Raw genomic sequence first — 19878 nt, forward strand, 5'->3', positions numbered from 1 at the left:
AGCTGGCCCAGCCCTTAGGAAGTGTGAGGTTTCTACCTGGTCTGCTCCCTCTGCCAGTGGCAGAGAAGCAAAGCCGCAATCGGCACCAATTTTGGGCAAGATACTCCAGGGATTCCATGCGCTTACCTAAGGTTCTGCTTCCTTGGAAAGAGGGACAGCAGAGACTGTGGAGTCTTTATGATATATGGGTTTCTTATACATAAACTCAACCTGATCTTACAAGGGAGGGGCTCATAGCATTAACATCACAGGTGGTCCTGCATCTCCCATAGTCATAGCCTTGGATTCAAGCAGAAATCAAGCATGGTTCTCATTCACTAGCTTCTGCCTGCTTCCAGCCCAGCTCACACAGCTCTGCATTTTTGTCTTCTTCACTACCAGTCAGGTGAGGGTGGGTGGGAGCCCACCGACCATTTTCCCTCTGGCACAGAACAACCCCCTTTGTTATACTATGGACCCATACTTTGGTGGTGATAAGGACCATAGTTCAGCAATGGAGTCCTCCATTAGATTTTAACCCTTGCTGGATCCAGGACCCCAGGGATTAGAAGAGACTCAGGCATCCTGCAGGCTAACACAAGCTTTCCCCCCCAAAAGTCCTTAAACTCAGCAGCCTAATTTAGGGGTGTGTGTGTGTAGATCTCCTTGCTGATCTACTGCAAGCCACGCAAGAGACCTCGCAGCAGATCCTGACCCACTGCCAACGGGTGGAACAGGAACCCCCCTCGAAAGCTTTAAGGGGGGGAAATAAGAACAGAAGGCAAGTCCAACACGTCAGCAGATAGGAAACGAGCTGCTCTCTAAGGCTAAGGGAAAGCGACCTGGAGGAGGGAAAGGCAGGGAGGATCTGCTTTGACAGCCGCCGGTGCCAGGCGCCTCCCGGCCCCGAGGGTGGGCTGAGGATCAATCCGCTTCCGCCGGGAGGCCGCAGGAAGGGGGGGGCGGCGGCGGCTGGTTGTGCGAAGGGCTGAGCGAGCGAGTGGGCGGCAGGAAGAAGCGCCCAAGTCATCCCGGGTCTCCTCGCGAGGGCGGAGGTGCGCCGGCAGGGCGGGGCCTGGGGCGGCCCCAAAGCCATAAAGGGCTCAGCCGGTTCTTCGCCCGCGAGAGCAGGAGCAGCAGCGGCGTTGCGGAGCCGGAGGCCAGCGTCCCCGTCGGAAGACAGGCAGGCAAGCAAGGCAGGCAGGCGGGCGAGCGTGGCCTTGGCGCTGGTCCCTCGAGGCGATCTCGGTGCGGAGGCTCTGTTGGCGAGCGCGGGCAGCAGCAGCAGCATGAAGGGCCCGGCCGCCGCGTCGCCGTCGGAGGTGATCCGCGAGGGCGAGCTGGAGAAGCGCAGCGACAGCCTCTTCCAGCTGTGGAAGAAGAAGGCGGTGGTGCTGAGCAAGGACAGCCTGAGCCTCTTCTCGCCCGAGGCCGGCAAGGCCCGGGGCGGCGGCGGGAAGGAGCTGCGCTTCGGCTCCATCCAGAAGGTGGACTGCGTGGAGCGGACGGGCAAGTACGTGTACTTCACCATCGTCACGACGGACCGCAAGGAGATCGACTTTCGGTGCCCGGGCGAGAGCTGCTGGAACGCCTCCATCACCATGGCGCTCATCGACTTCCAGAACAAGCGCGCCATCGAGGACTTCAAGAGCCGCCAGGAGGCCGCCGAGCACGCGGCCGCCGCCACCCGGGACAGGCGCCTCGCGCGCGCCCCCTGAGCCCGACACGCGCGCCCCCGAGCGAGAGAGTGACCTAAGGTGAGCGAGTGCTGCCGTCTTGGTCTCGTTTGCCCCTTGACTTCGCCCCCTCCCCGCCTCCCCATCTTCACTCATTGATCCTCTGAGTCGATTAATCTGAATCAAAACCCTAAGACCTGTTCTGCTTCATACGGCCTGCTGGATCACAACCACTCCGTCGATAACCAGCGCAACTTTGGGAAAGTTGTATGCAATTCAGTGGCCTTCCCCTTCTTACCCCGTAGAGAATTTATCGTGGGTTGAGAAAGCGATTCGGTGGAATCTGTTAGCCTCCCTGTGGGCAGCAGAGCTTGGTTCTAGATGATGATTTTGCAGATTATTGACTAGCAGTAGATCGTTGTCAGTGAACAGTAACACTTCAGTGGTACCTTGGTTTAAGAACGGCTTAGTTTATGAAAAACTTGGATTAAGAACTCTACAAACCCAGAAGTAGGTGTTTTGGTTTGTGAACTTCGCCTTGGAAGCAGACCATGTTCCGCTTCCTGTTGAGTGTATTCCATTTGTAAATTGAGTCCCCCTGCTGCTATAGGAAAGCATGCTTTGGTTTAAGAACGGACTTCCAGAATGGATTAAGTTCGTAAACCAAGGTACCGCTGAAGTTAACTGGAGCATTTGTCTCAAACCACCTAAATTCCATCAGCTTAAACTGGGGATGAACTAATCATTTTAAATGAGAATACTTGGATGTACCATGGTTTCCTCCCAGATTTAGGATTGGGATAATGTGTGCATTTGCCAAGGAAGCAGAACTCTGAACCGGAGTGGGGCCAGGCAGACTGAAAAAATAAATAAATGAAGCTGCATTTTGACTTTTCGTCTAATTCAGCTGCTGCCATTTAAGGAATAGTGAGAGGCTAGGTGGCTCTGGAAGCCTCCTTTGGGCTATTGCCCTCCTCAAATAATGGCTCTTACTGGCTTTGTTGAAGGTAATCCAGAATAAATGGCTAAAGTGAGGGTGACACCCGTGTGCATCTGGGGCTCTTCTTAACGAACTCCCAGACGAAGGCTTTTTCTGTGTGGCCAATGTGATGCTTCAGCACACACCCATATTACAGGCAGGAATTGCCATTTATTTTTAAATGGGGACTTTCATCCGCTTCCAAGTAAAAGGAGAAAAAAGTTAGGACCAGGATGTTGGGAGAGAGGAGCTGTTCAAACTTTTAGGAGTTCCTGGGATGAGGAACACTGTACCCCTCTAGGAGCTGTTAGACTCCCACCTCCCATCAAATGCAGCCTGCATGGCTAGTGACCAAGGATGAGGGGATTTTAGTCCAACATAACTTGGAGGATACCATGTTCCTTGTCCCTGGTTTTGTACTACAAGTCATCTGGATGAGAATGGAGGCTTGAGATGTTGCGAGTTTTGCACTAAGAACTCATTGCAGAGAGTCTCTGCAGTAGAGTTTGGGGGTGTCTATTTGTGCTATTACTCAAATTATTATTTGACCCAAATAACTTAAAATGTAGCTTTTGCCAGCCTGGTGCTGCCCTGGTGTTGAACTACAACTCCTTTCAGCCCCAGCTAGCACAGCTTTCCATGCAAAAGATCCCAGATTCAGTTCCCAGCATCTCCCATTGGAATGGGGGGAAACTCTCTGCCTGAATCCTAGAGAGCTGTTGCCACGCAGAGCGTAGTGGTCTGACTCTTGTCTAAGGCAGCTTCTTATTTTCTCTGTATATTTGGTAGTAGGATGACTTGACCTCAGTGGGTTCCTGAGGCTGTAATCCTAACTCCATTCCCTTGGGAGTAAACCCCATGGAATTCAGTAGGATTGCCTTCTGAAGAGACCGTGTTTAGGACTGTGCTGTAAGTAGACGTTCAGAACTAGTAAAGTCTAGCCTATGGTGGCAAAGCCTCAGAAAAGGATGACACTATTAGATGCTTCTTTATAAGATCTTTCTGTATCCCTGAGGTTTTAAAAAGGCAGTCTTGCTATTAGTTTAGCATTATTATTATTTTTGCTACTAGCTTGCTTGTCCTGCTGCATCACTAATAATTTGCTTTTCTCTTGTTTTCAGCAGACTGTACCTCTGGATGACAAAGAAAATCAGTTGTTTTAGACTGAACCGGGACATTAGGACACCAATGAAGGAAAGCAAAGGAGAAGGCTAGGAGTGCCCAGCTTCTTCCCAGGTCTGATGAGGTGGCTGAGCAAAGAAGGCCAGGCTGTTCTACGAGAGGCATTTGCAGACCAAAGACTTTTTACATTTTCTTTAAAAAGACTCATAGGGCAAAGCATGGCTGTGTGAGCAGGATGCCTAGCTTTGCAAAAAATGCTATTGTTTTTCTATTTATGAAATGCAAAGAATATTCAGCACCTGCTGATGCAAAACCAATTTAAATTATTTGTAATATCTATATTTGTATTTATTTTGATAAAATATCCTTAAGCACATGTTTGTCTTAAAATTGCTTCTGGCATTTGAATATGTCCATTCCAAATTAAATGCTTTTTTATTACTGTATATCTGAGGTGAAGTCTTTTATTTATCAGCAGATGTGGAAATGAGGTTCTCTGCTTGCAACCTGACAATGGGGTACTACTATGGAAGGCCCTTGTATTAGCAGAATTGCAAATGTGTCTTTAGGAGTCAAAATCTGCAGATATAAAGAGTGGGGGCTCAGACTTGCCGGGGATAGGATAGGAATGCATGTAGAGTAGCCCCATTGGCCTGTCTTAAAAGCGCAGCAGCCCAACTGAGTCAGACCAGCGGTCAGTTCACTGAATACTTTCTCAGGATCATAAAAAGAAATCAAAAGGTTATCCAGACCAAGGCTTTACTGCAAGAAAAACCTGTCAGCCTACCCAGTTTACACTGTAGCATGCAGAGAACCAGTGTGGTGCCTTAAGGTGGCTCCAGTTCAAGATCTTCTGATGACATAGCTCAGCGAAGCAACATACAGTGGTACCTCGGGTTACATATGCTTCAGGTTACAGACTCCGCTAACCCAGAAATAGCGCTTCAGGTTAAGAACTTTGCTTCAGGATGAGAACAGAAATCGGGCTCCGGCGGCGCAGTGGCAGCAGCAGGAGGCCCCATTAGCTAAAGTGGTGCTTCAGGTTAAGAACAGTTTCAGGTTAAGAACGGACCTCCGGAACGAATTAAGTACTTAACCCGAGGTACCACTGTACTGCCGTAGAAGGCAGTACCTCTTCACTGCTATGGAGAACTAGCTTTCTCAGCTCCATCTGAGCAAGTTCCCTTCTGAGCCATCCAAGTTCTACACCAAGAGCATAGACAAGGGCAATGGAGGGGCACCTTGAGCTTGGAGGGCAGAGGCTATTTTCCTGTGTGATTTGCTAACCACTAGGATAGAACAGAATGCTCACCAAGCATTTTCAGTGGGGCCCCGATAACTTCCTAAAAGGTGACCCCCACCCCCGCCGCTGCTCGTAGCAGCCCTGGTTGGCTGCTGCAATGTGTTTCAGACCAGTCTCCTGCATGACACCAGCACTGTTGCTGGGAGGAAGAATTTGAAACTTAAGACATCAGAACAGCGACAGATCAAGGCTGTGGGGAGCAGGTGTTGAAGGAGCACTACATGTTTATTTAGCTATGCAAAATGCCACTTTTTGTACCTTGTGGAACATGTCCCACTGTTTCAGCTCACCATGAAACTACAGTGACACTGCCTTAGGATTACTGAAGTTACGGTATGCATAGATCTTTGAACACCTACTTACCAGAAGTTTGAAACCTGCCTACCCCAACCTGGTGCCCTCCTGATGTTTTGGACTACAAGCCCAATGCCTGCACACACAGGCTGAGCCCAAAACATGGCTTTGGAAGCACTTTCGGCTATGCAGAGCAGTTTAACCACTTTACAGCTGTGTAGCTTGCCAGCTTGGTAAGTGTGAAGTTAACTGAGGCAGCTGCATGACACCTCTGCTGACTTGAGGGAAGTCATGCTCTGTTTGAGAGGATATAGCTTTTCAAGTATTGCTGTCTGTTTGTCAGATCTGTAGGCTCAGAAAGGGGTGACTGCCAACTTTGGTCTCTGCCCAGAAGCAGACTCTTCCATCTCTGACGCTCCTCCTGTCTACTTGTTCCAAATGATACAGCCACCCACTCTGGTAAGGAGTGACAATGCCACAGGGCAGAATCAAGGCAACTAATAGAACCTAGCATTTATATAGACCATGTGAGTGTTCAAAGTGCCATGAATGCACAATTTTTTAATCCTTAAAGACAATCTCATAAAGTAGCTCAGTATTCTCTTCATATTACAATGGGTAGGGATTAGTCCAAGAGTGGCTGGCTTATTTAGCTACAGGGGTGCAACAATAAAACTGCTAGCACAGTTGCAAAGCTAAGTAGGGTTTGGTTTAATTTCAAATTGGATGTTGAGATTCCTTCATTACAGGGGGCTGGACCTGATGATTCTTGGGGGTTCCTTCCAGGATTTGTCAGTGAACTTCCAGCTGGCATGAGATGTGGACAAGGGGCTTCATGGATCCTATTCTTAGAGACAAAATTGACATGACACGTGTAACTTGAAATGGTTGGTTTTCTTTTTTCTGTTTCCCCCACCTTGTATTCCAAACTAGGCCTCTTTTTTACAATAGAAATTCTGTTGAGGCTCTGGCAGAAATACATGTTGCTATCTAAAGAAAGAACATTCCATCTGCAGAGCCTTCAGAGATCCCCAGTGTGATTGCAATCAAAGGTGCGGAATGCTTTGATAGAGCTTTTAGGCTTTGATAACAGTTCCAACATCAACAGTTACCCAACCATATCTACAGTACATTGCAGTGCATTAAGGGAACTGGTTTAAATTAGTTTATTTCCTGTCAGATAGGGCAATTAAAATTCCTAAAATAGAGTTATAGCACATCTTCTCATCAGCACACCATCTAAAGACTTAATTACTGTACTTTCCCTTCATTGTGAGGGATCCTCTTCCTCAAGATGTAGAAAAACAGAGGTATATTAACCAGCAGCTGTAAATAACCAAAGGATGAGACCCCAAATCGTCTGTATAAAAATCCTCCTATAGTTGGGCCTATTGTCCTTGTCAATGGTTGAACTGAGGAACTAATTCCCAGCATGGCACCTAGGGAAGAAAACGTAAAGAAAATTAATTCTGCAGATCAAAATTAATGTCAGTATCTACTCCAACGCCACTGTATTAGACCAATGTGTCTTTAGCATTTCTGCAATCAGGGATTTCATATGCCAGTCCTAAACACAGTAATGTGGCAGACCATAAATCTGATTTCACACAGTTCACACAACTCTGCAATTGAAATAAGGAACGAAGAGAAGTCCATTTCCAAACATGGAACTTGGTACCTCACCAGCATTACAAGGGATGGGTGTGATGAAGCACTAGTAAATCCCACTGGCCCAGTTTGCATGTCACACTAAGCTAAACCATGGCCAGGGGCGCCAACTATAGGGGGCAGAAGGGGCTTCAGCCCCCTCAATATTTTTGGGTAGGAGGCTGAGCCCTTCCAATATTGAGGCCCCCATCCCCTACTGCCTGCTGATGTCATGCATATGATGTCATACATGTCATGTGATGCCGCACCCCTTCAATGTGGGGGGCAAGTCAGTGCCTTTGACCATGGCTTAGCATAAATGTGTGAGTGTGCCACTTCCCAAGGAGATTGTGAGACCATTTTGCTCCTCCCTGCATGTTTCATTGGAAGACTGGGCTGAGCTAAGCCATGGTTTGGCTAAACATGTCATCTGAACTGTGGCTTGTGGTTTAGTTGTCTCCAGGCTAACCATGAGCTGCAACCAAAGTCTGTTCTTGGTTTACAGCTTGCGGTTCATCTGGAGAGTGCAACACCACCAAATTGGGACAAGGCACTAAGTCAAACCAATGCTTAGGTCAGCACGGTGCAGCAGTAAAATGAGGAGCAAAGTAGCCACTATCACCTTCCCAGGAGATCACGCTAAGCCACAGTTAGGTTTAGCATGATGCGCAAAAGCAGGCCACCAGTATCAAAAGGAAATGTGAGCATATGTTTAATTCTGTTGCACAGAATTGCATGATGAGCTACACCGGCTGAAATCCCCCTTTCTACACAGCTACTAAAGGAGCCCTGCCCTCTTTTTGGACCTGGTCACCCTACCATGGGTGCTAGCAAGTGACCTTAGCTTGGAACTTTGCCGACCTATTCCCTAACACCCAAACAGCTTGTTCTGGATGCTGAAGGGAAGGGCAGAGTGGCATCCGTCCCAAAGAGAAACCCAGAAGACTGTAGACTGATGGAGGCAGCTGGCACTGCAGCAGAGAGCAGAAAGGGTAGGGCAAGAGAAACAGCAACCCGAGAAGAGTGGACTCCATAGATGGCTGACACGCCGACAGAATCTGACGAGTGGATGGCTGGAGAAGAGGCCGTTCGAGCAAGCATTGAGCTTCACCTGACTGGAGCACACTGCGTGGTGATTGGCACAGGGTGGCCAGGTGATAAAAAAGGGCAAGGCTGTTGCACCTTGACTGTTTGTGTAGAAGAGGGGATTTTAGCAGGTGCAGTTTGCATGGCAACCAAAGGTGCAGAAATTCTATATTTCCCCCCCACACCCAAGGCATGCATGCTCCTCCTGAAAAAGGACCTTGATTTATGTTCCTTAAGGTGTCTAGCAATTCTCCTCACCGGAAAACCTCAGTTTGTTTGACAAGAAAAGCCATGAATGAAATAATTGCAACTGGTGAAGAAACTGTCAAAAAGATCGAGGTGTTTTTTTTTAAAAAAATAAAAATATATTTAAAAACCACAAATGAAAACATTTCAACTGGCAATGCATGATTGTAAAGCAGGGAGGTGTCTTTAAATGAATCGATGGGTGGGTCAGGTAATGTGCAGTTCCACCCACAGCCAGAAATGGGTGTTGAAGCACTTTTAATAGCTGTGCTGCTTTGGGAGTCACCCACACTGCATTAATTGCCAGAAACGACTTTAATAAGAGCAGTCGAAAGACTTTGCAAAATTTTCTCCAGTGATACATGCTGTCCCTAATGTCCCACTTTGAAGCCCAGCCCCTCCGCACCTCACAGCACTAGCAACTTATTTTCCTCAGCTGAAAGCATAAGGTTTTCCCACTGGGATATGCAAGCTGTAGTTTTAAGCTCATGATTGCTACACGCTTCAGTACAGACCCAAAACATCCCTTGTTAAATATAGCACAGATTCTAGACATGTCTCTGCCGGTAACCCAGCCCTGATCTACTATGTGCTACTATTATTCTAGTACACACATCTACTTGAATGGAAATACAAAACCACCACCCCTTATATGCAGCTCCCTCCCCCCCCCCTCTCTCTCATATTCTCTGGGTCCCAGTCCACTGTTCCCCATACATTTTGCTCCTAGACTATATTACTAGTATTTTGCTGCTCCCAAGCAGACACTGGCAAATTCTTCTGAACTGTGACCTAATAATCTATGCAAATCAGGTTTGGGATTAGGCCACTGAAGGAGCATTCATATGTGACTGAGGCTACCCCTCTGGGCTCAGGAAGCAAGCAGAGCAGGCTCCATTTCCCTTATAACAGCTCTTTTGAGAAGATGTCTGAACCCGTGCCAGCTGCTGCCTTTAAACCTTCCCTCTCAGCTTCTTCATTTCAGAAGTGTAGGATTGCTTCCAGGGTTGACGATATCCACAGCTCATGCTGATCTAGCAACCACAAACGTCACTTTAGTCATGTTTTAATGACACAAAGAGCTGGTGTGGCGGGTTCAAATCCTCACTCAGCCACAAAGCTCGCTAGGTGACCTTGGGCCAGCCCCTGCATTGTTGTGAGGATAAGGTGGTGAGGGGGGCAGAACCCCACATGCCACACTGCCCATTTATAGGTGGGCTATAAATGCAATAGTAAACAAAGAAATAATAAACTAAACATATGATTCACAGGAAGTGTTCTCAGAATAATCATGGCAGAGTGCATGTGGTATAAGGCTGGAGACATTCCACATTGGCACCAACATTCCACATGGAATAAAATGCCGTTGTATCCTTACTACAATCCTGTGAGGTTAGGATGGGCTGAGGGAGATGATTGGCCCAACACCGTCCAGTGAACTTTATAACAAAGTGGGAATTTGAACTTGGCTCTTCCCAATCCGAGTCTGAACACAGGCTGTAAGTGACTTGAGAGGGCCTTTGCTTGCCATTGCACATACATATTCCTTTGATCCTGCTATAATCCGGGATCAATCATAGAATCATAGCATTGTAGAGTTGGAAGCGACCATGAGAGTCATCTGGCCCAACTGCCTGCAATGCTCAATGTGGGGCTTAAACCCACGAACCTGAGATTAAGAGTCTAATGTTTTACCAACTGAGCTATCCCAGAAGTCTGTATAAAAACCTGGAAAACCTTTTCCCCCCAGAGCTGAAAGTTAGGTGATTGTCAGGCCCCATTTTCAAACCACCTTCAACTTTCTGGAAAAACAACAACACTATGGCTTGTCTTCTGCTTAGATAAAGTGATTGTTCCGAGGAGACACTGTGAAGCACAAGGTTACAGCTTGCATATCGCCATCATGGAATTCTTCAGAAGAGTGAAGAATTATGAAGACTCCCATTCATCACTTGTGGTGGCCCTCAAGCAAGCGCCTTGAGAGTGCATGGGCGCCACAGCCAGGCTCCATTCTTGCAGTGACAGTACATGAGCATGGATGCCTCTATAGGTGGGTTGCTTTAATCAGGCATACTGCAGTGGTGGACATGCACATAGCCCCGTTGTGGAGGCACCAGTTCACAAACATTGCACCTATGCATGAGTGCTGCTAGGCTGCAAGCCAAGAGGTGGTCCCAAGGCGCTGGTGCAATAGGAGGCCACATGACACCTAGGTCCTACCTCCAAGCAGAGGGACACTGCACAGGTCTTTCTCAAGGACATTAATCCCAGGAAGCTCTGCAAGATTCTGTCCCTTTCTTCTGCAACCTGCTCATTAAGTCAATATGGGTCACCGGCTTCCTTGCAGGCACCCTTGCAGCTTCCAGCCCTACTGATCCTAACTAGTCTTTGCCGGCTTGGCAAATAAGCAAATCCCACTGAAGGCTACCCTTTGTTTAAAAAAAAAATACATGTGAGATGTGCAGAGACTTTGGAACTGGGCATTCTTCCTGCTGGGCTCTCTGGCAGAGCACAAGACACACATTTGGCAGTGCATAGCATTTTCAGAGAAGTGAATCAAGCACCACATCCAGCTGGTTTCATCAAGAAAGAGGGAGAAGGAAATCCATCCGGAGGAGGAGCAGGTCTTACCAGTGTCAGAAGCAGGGACAGACTTGGTCAGGATGATGTCCGAAATGACGGCTATAGTACCAAAGGAGAATATCATGGGGGGCACAATGAGGCAATAATGGAAAATGTTGGTCATCAGGGCCTGGGAGATGGGACAAAGCAGGAAAGCCTGTTAGAATGCCAGCTTTAGAATACAACAAAGGCAGCAGGGTGTGTGTGTGTGTGTGTGTGTGTGTGTATCAGTATCCAGGAAGACTTGGATAAAGAAAAAACACTGCAAAACATAAGTGTGGCAAGGCCCACAGAGCCAAAACTTGCCAATACAGAGGAGAAGCTCCGCTCTACACCAGTCATGTTTGGCTGACAAAAAGTGACAGGTTTTTGTTTTTTGTTTTTTAAAGAGCTGAAAGTCAATTGATTGAAGGATGGAACCTTATTAAATAAAAGACAGCCACTAGGTTCCTTAGATCTGAAACAGGCAGCTACTGACTTGATTCAGTAGTTTAGTAGCCATTTTTTGGTAAGGTAGCTTATTGTTAGGTGTTAAGAAAATGAACCTATATGTTCTGATTAGTGCCAGTGTCACAACCAAATATCTGAAGGCATTTGGATTTCAGAAAAGAGAGAGAGGCCACCTGACTTTAAAAAAAAGTATTTGTTACAAGTTCACTTAATGAGCCAGCAAAGAAATTCTTTTATCTCCCATCTTAAGCTTTGGTGCGTCATACAGTGATTTCTTACAGAAGACACTGCAAAGCAATTTGAAAGGAGAGAGGAACTTCTGTCTGTATCTTTAAGTATTGGAGGGCAGTGGGAAAGTGGTGTGCATGTGTGAGCACAGAACAAGTGGCCGGCTTCACACTGGGTAGCCTCTCTCATGGGTGCAGGCTGCAGATGTCAGCAGGAATGACCATCTACTCAGCAATGGTATCTTTGCAAAGCAATAGGATCCTGCAACACCCACCTGCCAGCTCCTCCATCACCTCCCAGTGCTTAAAGATACTGGCATGAAGTTCCCTTCTCAATCACCACTTAGTGGCTGCTAAAGGTTTCATCCAGTGAACCACCTCAAGAGCTACAGCTGTTTTTAAGATTCTTCCATGATGTGACGTGCAGTTGCAGTGCAGTTTCCCCCAATGGTATACACATGCAAAAGCACACACACACAAAAAACCACCCTCCAAAAGCGGGTTCCCAAGGCTTCAATTGGTTTTTAAACAATGTTGTGGGGAAGAAATATGCCAGCCATGTGTCACATCTAGCTCAGCCTTCGCAGGGGCAATTTAAACAGCAGAGAGAGCTGTAATGTGGTCTCATTCAAGTGCTCATTACTAGCCCAAGTCTGCCTGTACAATATTTACCAGCAATGTATTAGCACAGATAATTAAAGCCAAACCGTGCTTGTCAAAACAAACGAGCAGCAGCGCATTACAGAGTGCAGAACTGGTGTGTGTGCGCGACCTGTCTGGCCTGCTCACTTGCTAATGAATCAATTGAACGTTTGTCAGCCAGAATGTCTCTCAAGTATAAATGCAAATCAGTGTGCCTAAGAAGTGAATGTAATTATTTTCTTATCGTGCAGCTGCTCAAAGATCCTTCCAGATCTTTATCACCAAAACAAAAGCACTGAAGACATGCTTAGGCAGAGACTCTGAATTTGGGAATGCACTCATAACCCACCTCCAGAACTGCAGGGACCATCACTCTGTATACTTTGCCTTCCAAAGGTCTCAGATTCAACCCCTGGTTATTAGTACTGGGTTGAAGGTGATTGGATAGACCTCTTATTCCTGAGACACTGGGGAGCTGCTCTGTTCAGGAGATCCATCACTGGACTAGAACAGGCTTCCTCAACCTCGGCCCTCCAGATATTTTTGGCCTACAACTCCCATGATCCCTAGCTAGTAGGACCAGTGGTCAGGGATGATGGGAATTGTAGTCTCAAAACATCTGGAGGGCTGAGGTTGAGGAAGCCTGGGTTAGAAGGACAAATTGCCTGACCATACATTTAAAGCACTCCCCTAAAGATATCTTGGGAAATAAGATGCTGGGAAGTATAACTCTTGTGAAGAGTAAACTACAGTTCCCAGGATTCTTTCAGGTATGAGTATCCTATACATGCGCTTTAAATGTATGGTGTGGTAGCCAACTGACCTACCTTATTGGTGGTGTGTTTGTTAGGGACTGCCCAGCAGGACCTTTTTCAGAGGTGGCTCCCTGGTTGTAGAATGGCCTCCCTAGTGAAGCGTGCCTGTCTCCATCGTTATTAAGTTTCAAGAGGATTTTGAAAACATTCACTTTTATCCAGGCACTTGGTGGCTGAAGAGTACTGTCCCTGGCAACTCCAAGATAATTGGGTGGAACTGCTTTTAGAATATTTTTTTACTGTAATTGTTTTTAGAATCTTTTCTTTCAGATTGTGCCTCTGTGTGCTGCCCTGGGCTCCTTGGGGAGGAAGGGCAGGATATAAATTTGATAAATAAAACCAATAAGTGATAATAAGGCGGCTTCTTACATTCTTTGTTTGGTAGTCAACTTTCGATCTCTCAGGGAGTCTGGAAAGATATAGGTGTGTTTGCCCACACCCAGCTTTTCAAGTAGCTTTGGGAACAACCCTTTAAATCTATATCTCCTTTCAAAGTGTAGGTGGCTTAGTAGGAGTTTTTACTGTTAGACGCCTTATGCGCAGTAACATACCACTTGCCTTTTCACTTTTTAATATCCAGTGGGGGAGAGGGGGCGGAGCCCCCAAATACTGCTGCCACTTCCTGCAGATATTTTGACAAGGTATTGACCATGAGTGGGTGGCCACAACAATTTAGAACCATAGCCATGATAAACTGAAAAAAGAGCACAGGTAAAAGATGTGGTGCCAAAGGCTGAGGAGGTCCCTCAAATGGTGGCTCTCAAAGCTCAGGGTTCAAGCTTCACCTGCCCACCTGACCTGATCTGCTGCTGCATCTACCATTTGCCTGTGGCCAGAAGACTTTGTAAATCAATAGGAATATTTTTGTAAGCAAAACAAAACTGCTTGCTGCCTTCTTCATTGCAATTGCCCTCACAGCACCTTGAGATCTTGAGATGGGGGGAAAATTGCAAGAAGTCCCAAACTGCTTCAAACAAGATTTCTGTGTGACACCTGAGGGCAAAAGGCATACGTAGTGTATCATATCTGAACAGCGCATGGTGGCTTCCCCCCCCCTTAACATTTTGACACGGCAGCGAAAACGTTGCTCGGGAGAAATTGAGTCTGACTACAAATATTTTAAAGAGATAAGCAGCCCATGAAGTTTAAGGATGACACTTGAGGTTTGCATTTCATATCAAACCTTATACCGTCCCCTTAACAGATCCGAGGGGGACATTCATTAAGGATATTTAGGTGCAAGATTAAAACTCAAGTCTTTTAAATGATTCTTTAGCTCTTTTTATTGGTTTTTATTGCTGCTTCATCGACTATTGCTGAAATATTTTGGAAGGCTTAATAAAAAGTATTAATAAGCAATTACTGATGGTGAAATTTAAAATTTTAATTGGGCTGTTCATATATTTGGTCAAATATTTGACCATCTAGGCCAGCACTGTCTACTCTGACTGGCAGGGTCTCTCCGGGGTCTCAGTCAGAAGTCTTTCCTATTATCTGCAACTCATTCTCTTTACTGGAGATTCCAGGGGTTGAACCTCAGACTTTCTGCATGAACTATGTGGCCTTCCCCAAACCATAGTTTCTTCCTAAGGAAGCCATTGGATCTGGGGTGGTTTGGAAAGCAATGAGGCTGAACTCTGGCTGATTTGGAGCACCCTGTTCATTACTGCTCTCTATTTCCCATTATTTTTTCCTTCATCTGCTACTCTAAACCTTTGTTGGGATTCTTTTCAGTGCAGCTGGCCTCTCTGTTAATTTCAGCTCTACATATTTTGGAGGCCACTGAAAGGAAGTGATTAGTTTGGGTGGGGGTTGTAACTGGAGATCTTTGTTAAATGTCCTCCTCATAAAAGAGCTGCAGAGCTCATAAAATTGTTTTTATGTCAGCAGATATATAAACTGCACGCTTAGTTCAGACAGGGATATTCCTGAAGTTCTGGCCAAGTTGCGTCAAGATCGCTTTTTCCCCATGAAGAAACCCAGCACATAAACCGCCCCCAGAGATGGGATATTTTCTTGGCAGGTCCTTGATTATAAAGCTTTTTTCCCTTGCAAACAGCGCTGCAGCTGTAGTTTCCTATCAATAGTTGTCATGGGATGGCATTTCTGGGCCCTTTAAGGCCTCTGTGGCAGTGAGGAGAGCCTTGTGGAAAAAATGATTGTAATCTCTGAACCAAGTTGATAGCAGCGATCCTAGGTGCTGCTGGCAGAAACCGGTTTGGGCCTGGTTTGGGTGCTCCACCATAGAGGTAACATGCTGTGATTAGCATGACCAGTTGAAAAAAAAGAGAGAGGTCCTGCCCCTTTAAAAGTTGTGTCGAAGGTGTAATTTCAGCGGGTATCACTTGCATGGCAACTGTTAAAAGCGCAGGAGGAGCCCCATCCTCTTTTGCAGCCCAACTCTGTTTCCAAGTTGCGCAGCATCCAAATAGATTGCTGCAATAGCCAAATCGGGTAAGTAAGGGTTAACATCTACTGCCTACCTGCAGTCATGCAACCAAAGAAAGCATGTTCCTGTTTCCAGTCACTGACCAGAGCAAGGTGGTGGCCTCATGACTTTTCAAACACATGGTTAGTGGCAATATTCAAACATTGATCTGAAGCAGAGTTTGCAACCATAGTTGCCAGGGTAACCGGGGCCGGATTTAGGTTTGATGAGGCCCTAAGCTACTGAAGCTAATGGGGCCCTTTATATGTCCAGCTGTCCTTTGTCAACAACAAATTGTCGCTGTTTTTTTGTGTTGAATATATGCTATATGGTAATTTATGGACCTAATAGGTATCTAAAGCCATTTGCACATAACAAAATATGTATTTTATCAAAGTAATTGTTGAACTGAAATACAGTTAAGGAGAAGTATATTAATAGTGAAATACAATTAAGAAGAAGTATATTAATAGTGAAATAATTATTAAGCTCTAACTGTATGTAGGTTTTATTTTATTTGTTTCTTATCTTATATTTTGGAAATGTACATCCAGGTTTTTTTTTCCTTTACATTTTTTGGGGCCCCCCAAGAGAGTGGGGCCCTAAGCTATAGCTTGTTTAGCTTATACGTAAATCCGGCACTGAGGCTAACCATAATTTTCTGCCACCATTGCACCTGGAAATGAAGGGGGAATCTGAAAGGGGAGCTCTTGAGTCTGCAGTACATTCCCATCTACCAAGTGATGGTTTGGAGGATCAACCACATTGAATCTAGTGTGGTTAGATGTATTTTTTGTCCTTCTGGACAATGTAACGCAAACAGCAGAAGTTTGATTACACCTTTTTTTTAAAAAAAATGTTGGCTTTTATATTTTCTCTCAACCCAGGAGATTCTAGCAAGATTTGGGAAAATCCATTCCAAGCAAAGCATCCTTTAACTTGCAAATATTTTTAAAATTCCAGGAGGAAGTAAAGGCTTAAATCATCCCCCCCTTGTTTGTCCTAGTTGGACCATGATAGGAAGCAGACTGTTGATCTGGAAGCCTGGTAGAGCTTTTGGTCATAACACAAACACACATGGGAGAAAATTGAAAAATGTGTGAATGGACCACCACTAATATAACACAACAGACAGAACTCCCAGATTACGTCAAACACAATACTTTTCATATGTTCACTTGCATAGCATCAAGTGTAGAGTATTCAAAAGCACAGCCTTATCAGGTAATGTATGTGTGTCTGGTACCTTACCATTCCAACACCCACTCCGCAGAAGACAAGGACGCACAACATGAGCAGAGTCCACTCTGAATAACGACTTGTCAATCTCCCAATTACTAGGCCCTGGACAACCTATGGAAAGAGAGGGCAGAGACATAGACAATGTCAAATTCTCAGATGCTTCTAGCCCAGAGTGAATGTTTGTTTTTGTACACTAACAAGGCCCAGAAACTCAGTGTTGTATCTGTGAGTGTCATCTGTCAGAACAGACTGCTGGACTAGCTGGGTCATTGGCTTGAGGCACCAGGCTTGATCTTCTTAAGTTCATGTGCATGTCTGTGGGCACATGAAACAACTCTACGCTGCAGATCAATGTGTATGGCCCTGAACACTGCCTGGATAGAGACCACCTGGGATCACTTTGAAGGAAGAGCAAGCTTGCAAACGTAGGAAAAGAGGAAATGAGACGGTGCAACCTAATCCTGAAAATAGTTCTTAAATGCACAGATCTCCTGGGAGGTTCTTCCTCTAGGTGTGCCATTTCACTATATGAGTAATTATAGGGTTTGGGGTTTAATTATATTCCCCCCACCCTGCCCTAAGGGATGGCTCCCAAGTTCCCTAGACATACTTTCTAATAAACTCAGTTCCACGTTGACACTATGCCAATTCAGAGGGGAGAAGTTCTTGTTAATCAAGCCTTATAGCTGGGGCCATGGGAAACTTTCTGGTTTGTGCGGCCACTTGCAGTTGGTACATGGACCTGAGTTGCATGAGTGTCACAGGTCCCCGGAACTCTTTAGTAAGCTCACTCGTGACTGGTGGGAGACGCAGCCCCCATCTTGTCTGCCCGCATCATTCCATGAGTATTCATATTTTTGTCAAATTTCATTAGTTTTCATTAGTTTTGAAATGAAAAATAAATCCTTGCAGGTTGTGCACTCATCTACTACAAAACATCCAGGCTTATCCAATTGATCCTCTTTTAAAACAACCACCACCACATCAAAACTACAGCAAAACTGTAGCAAACCACAGCAGGCCTATCCACATATGTCGATGCCTCGATATTGAATAATTCTTTGTTGTTGAAAGTGTAGCAGCAGGGATCATTCAGTTTGTAACAGAAAGGGTTAATTTTAGTTCCAGTGTCAGTGAACTACCCAAGGGAGGTGGTGATGGTGTTGCTAAGCAACCATTTAGATTGGCATCTAATACCTCTTCACTGAGGTAACATGTGTGCTGATTGGCTGCGGAGTTCTGAGGGAGCTTTTCTCTGCATGCTTTAGATGGATACTTAACTCTGTTCTTATCAAGGCTTAACCTAAAAGACAAAACCTCACTGTTCTTTTATCCTCAAATTATATATTGTTTTTGTTCAGTTTGGTTAGTAAACTGTGGTACCTCTGGTTACGAATGGGATCTGTTCCAGAGGCCCAGCCGTATCCTGAAAAATTCGTAACCGGAGGACCGCTTCTGTGCACAGCGCCGCAAAGCGCTTCAACGCACGCTTGAGTGGCAAACCCATTTCTGCGTTCATAACCCGAAGATTACGTTACCTGAAGATAACATAACCTGAGGGTCCACTGTATTTCTCTTCTCTCTAGCTTCCATCTGTGGTTACCTTGATGCATATATGTGTACATAAATTGTCAGTGGGCTGTGCATTCTTCCTTCTCCCCCTTCCTTTGGTAAGCAAAAGGAAGAACAGGAACAACAACAAAAGAAATGCTCAGTGATGTTCTGTAATTGTATCACGGTTGTATCATAATTACAGACAAGCTGCACAGCTATAGCAAATCAATTCCTCTCCTTCACCAGTCATAACAAGATACTGCACTGAAAAGGAGGGTGCAGAAGTATCAGTAATAAGAGCTCATGTACAGCTGAACGACTGAGCAGGAAAGGACTATCCCCAAGAGCAATTCCAACTGCCTGAGGCTGTGCCCCTATGCAACGAAGAGGAGGAAAGTACACCAAATGGTCATGCCATGCACTGAAAATTTTCCTACACAGAGGTAATCTGCTCAATACAATTGCAGAAACAGGAACACTTGTGGGACACTTCAAACAACATTCTTGATCCAACAAAGATATTATCTCCAAGTCCAAAAAAAGAGAGAAAATAGTTGATGTGGGAAACAGCCATGGGGCTCTGCTCTGGAGAAATGGGTAGCAAATAAGGAAAATGGAGCGCTGGGCCAGGACATCATTTCCTAATCATTGCCCAGTCAGGGTGGCTATGGTTATGGGTGGATCAGCTTCAGGCAGTGTGATAGGGGAGAAGAGGCTGTGAAGCAGATATGAGAGCACAGATGATGAAGCCCAGTCCTTTTTTTGCTAGTTCTGACCTCAGATCAGAACTGAAGCTCCTGATGAGAGTTAGCTGTGGCAGGGGGGCTTATGGCAGAGTCCAGAGTACATACATGTCCAGAGTGCATACATGGGTATGTCAAATGAGAGTCGTCATAGCGATCCATAGTTAAAAGTAGAGGTCAGCACATGTGTCCTCTTTTGTGCTCCTTAAAATACGGCAACCCTATGTGACCTAACTTATTCCAGAGAAGAATCAAGGTTTCCACTGCTGCATTTCACTTAATTGCATCACAGCTATGATGCATATGTCTGACACATTATAACGGGGGTGGGGGAAGAATGACCTATTAGTGTGTCAGTGCTTAAGTGTCAGTACCACACATGCCTGCCTTTATGACTGTAGCAATGCTCATGGTAAGAGGAAAGTGGGAAAATTCCAAGAAAATTCCAAGAACCTTTTATTTGGGCAGGGTTCTTGTGCCTTTAACAACTGCCCGACAGGCAAGAGATTCAGCTGGTGAAGACATTTACCGTAAACGTCTAATAAGCTTATAGCCTACTTTGCTACCACATGGTCCTAAAAGCGGTTTACAAAACTGTAAAATAAATCATAAATACACCCAAACTGAACACATAAAATTCAGTTCCCCGTTGGTGTATCTCATACCAGCAATATACTTGATCCATTGAATTCTGCTTGGTACACCTCTGTTAAAGCCATAGAATCCTGGCCAAAATTAGGTAGCAACACATCTACCACCAACCACGAACAGTCACAGTCTCCTCTTCAGGAAGACAAATGGTGAACTTCCTCGCCCTCCTGTC

General features: G+C 45.7%; 2 protein-coding genes across 3 annotated transcripts in view; one reads left to right on the forward strand and one right to left on the reverse strand.

Moving 5' to 3' along the window:
• Positions 1 to 1086: 1086 nt before the first annotated feature.
• Positions 1087 to 4202, forward strand: LOC309354843 (pleckstrin homology-like domain family A member 2). Of its 2 annotated transcripts, none has more exons than XM_081885107.1 (2): positions 1087 to 1736; positions 3756 to 4202. In XM_081885107.1, exon 1 carries the CDS (start codon positions 1269 to 1271, stop codon positions 1695 to 1697), a length of 429 nt encoding a protein of 142 aa, XP_081741233.1. In that variant the 5' UTR covers positions 1087 to 1268; the 3' UTR covers positions 1698 to 1736; positions 3756 to 4202. The 2 variants fall into 2 exon arrangements, with proteins under 2 accessions (XP_081741233.1, XP_081741234.1); XM_081885108.1 differs by having other exon boundaries at positions 1088 to 1736; positions 3759 to 4202.
• A 2302-nt stretch (positions 4203 to 6504) lies between these two features.
• Positions 6505 to 19878, reverse strand: part of SLC67A1 (solute carrier family 67 member 1) — a 77214-nt gene continuing 63840 nt past the window's right edge. The window contains exons 9-11 of the mRNA XM_081904189.1: positions 16768 to 16869; positions 10964 to 11084; positions 6505 to 6792 (exon numbers count right to left, since the gene is read on the reverse strand). Of these exons, the coding sequence (XP_081760315.1) occupies positions 6605 to 6792; positions 10964 to 11084; positions 16768 to 16869 (411 nt within the window). The 3' untranslated portion in view covers positions 6505 to 6604. The remainder of the gene's footprint in view (positions 6793 to 10963; positions 11085 to 16767; positions 16870 to 19878) is intronic.

Source organism: Podarcis melisellensis (assembly GCF_964234715.1).
Source record: "Podarcis melisellensis genome assembly, chromosome: 1".
Lineage (NCBI taxonomy): Eukaryota > Metazoa > Chordata > Lepidosauria > Squamata > Lacertidae > Podarcis > Podarcis melisellensis.

Excerpts from the sequence above, each read along its gene's own strand:
- LOC309354843 (XM_081885107.1), top strand. The coding sequence starts at position 1,269 with ATGAAGGGCCCGGCCGCCGCGTCGCCGTCGGAGGTGATCCGCGAGGGC.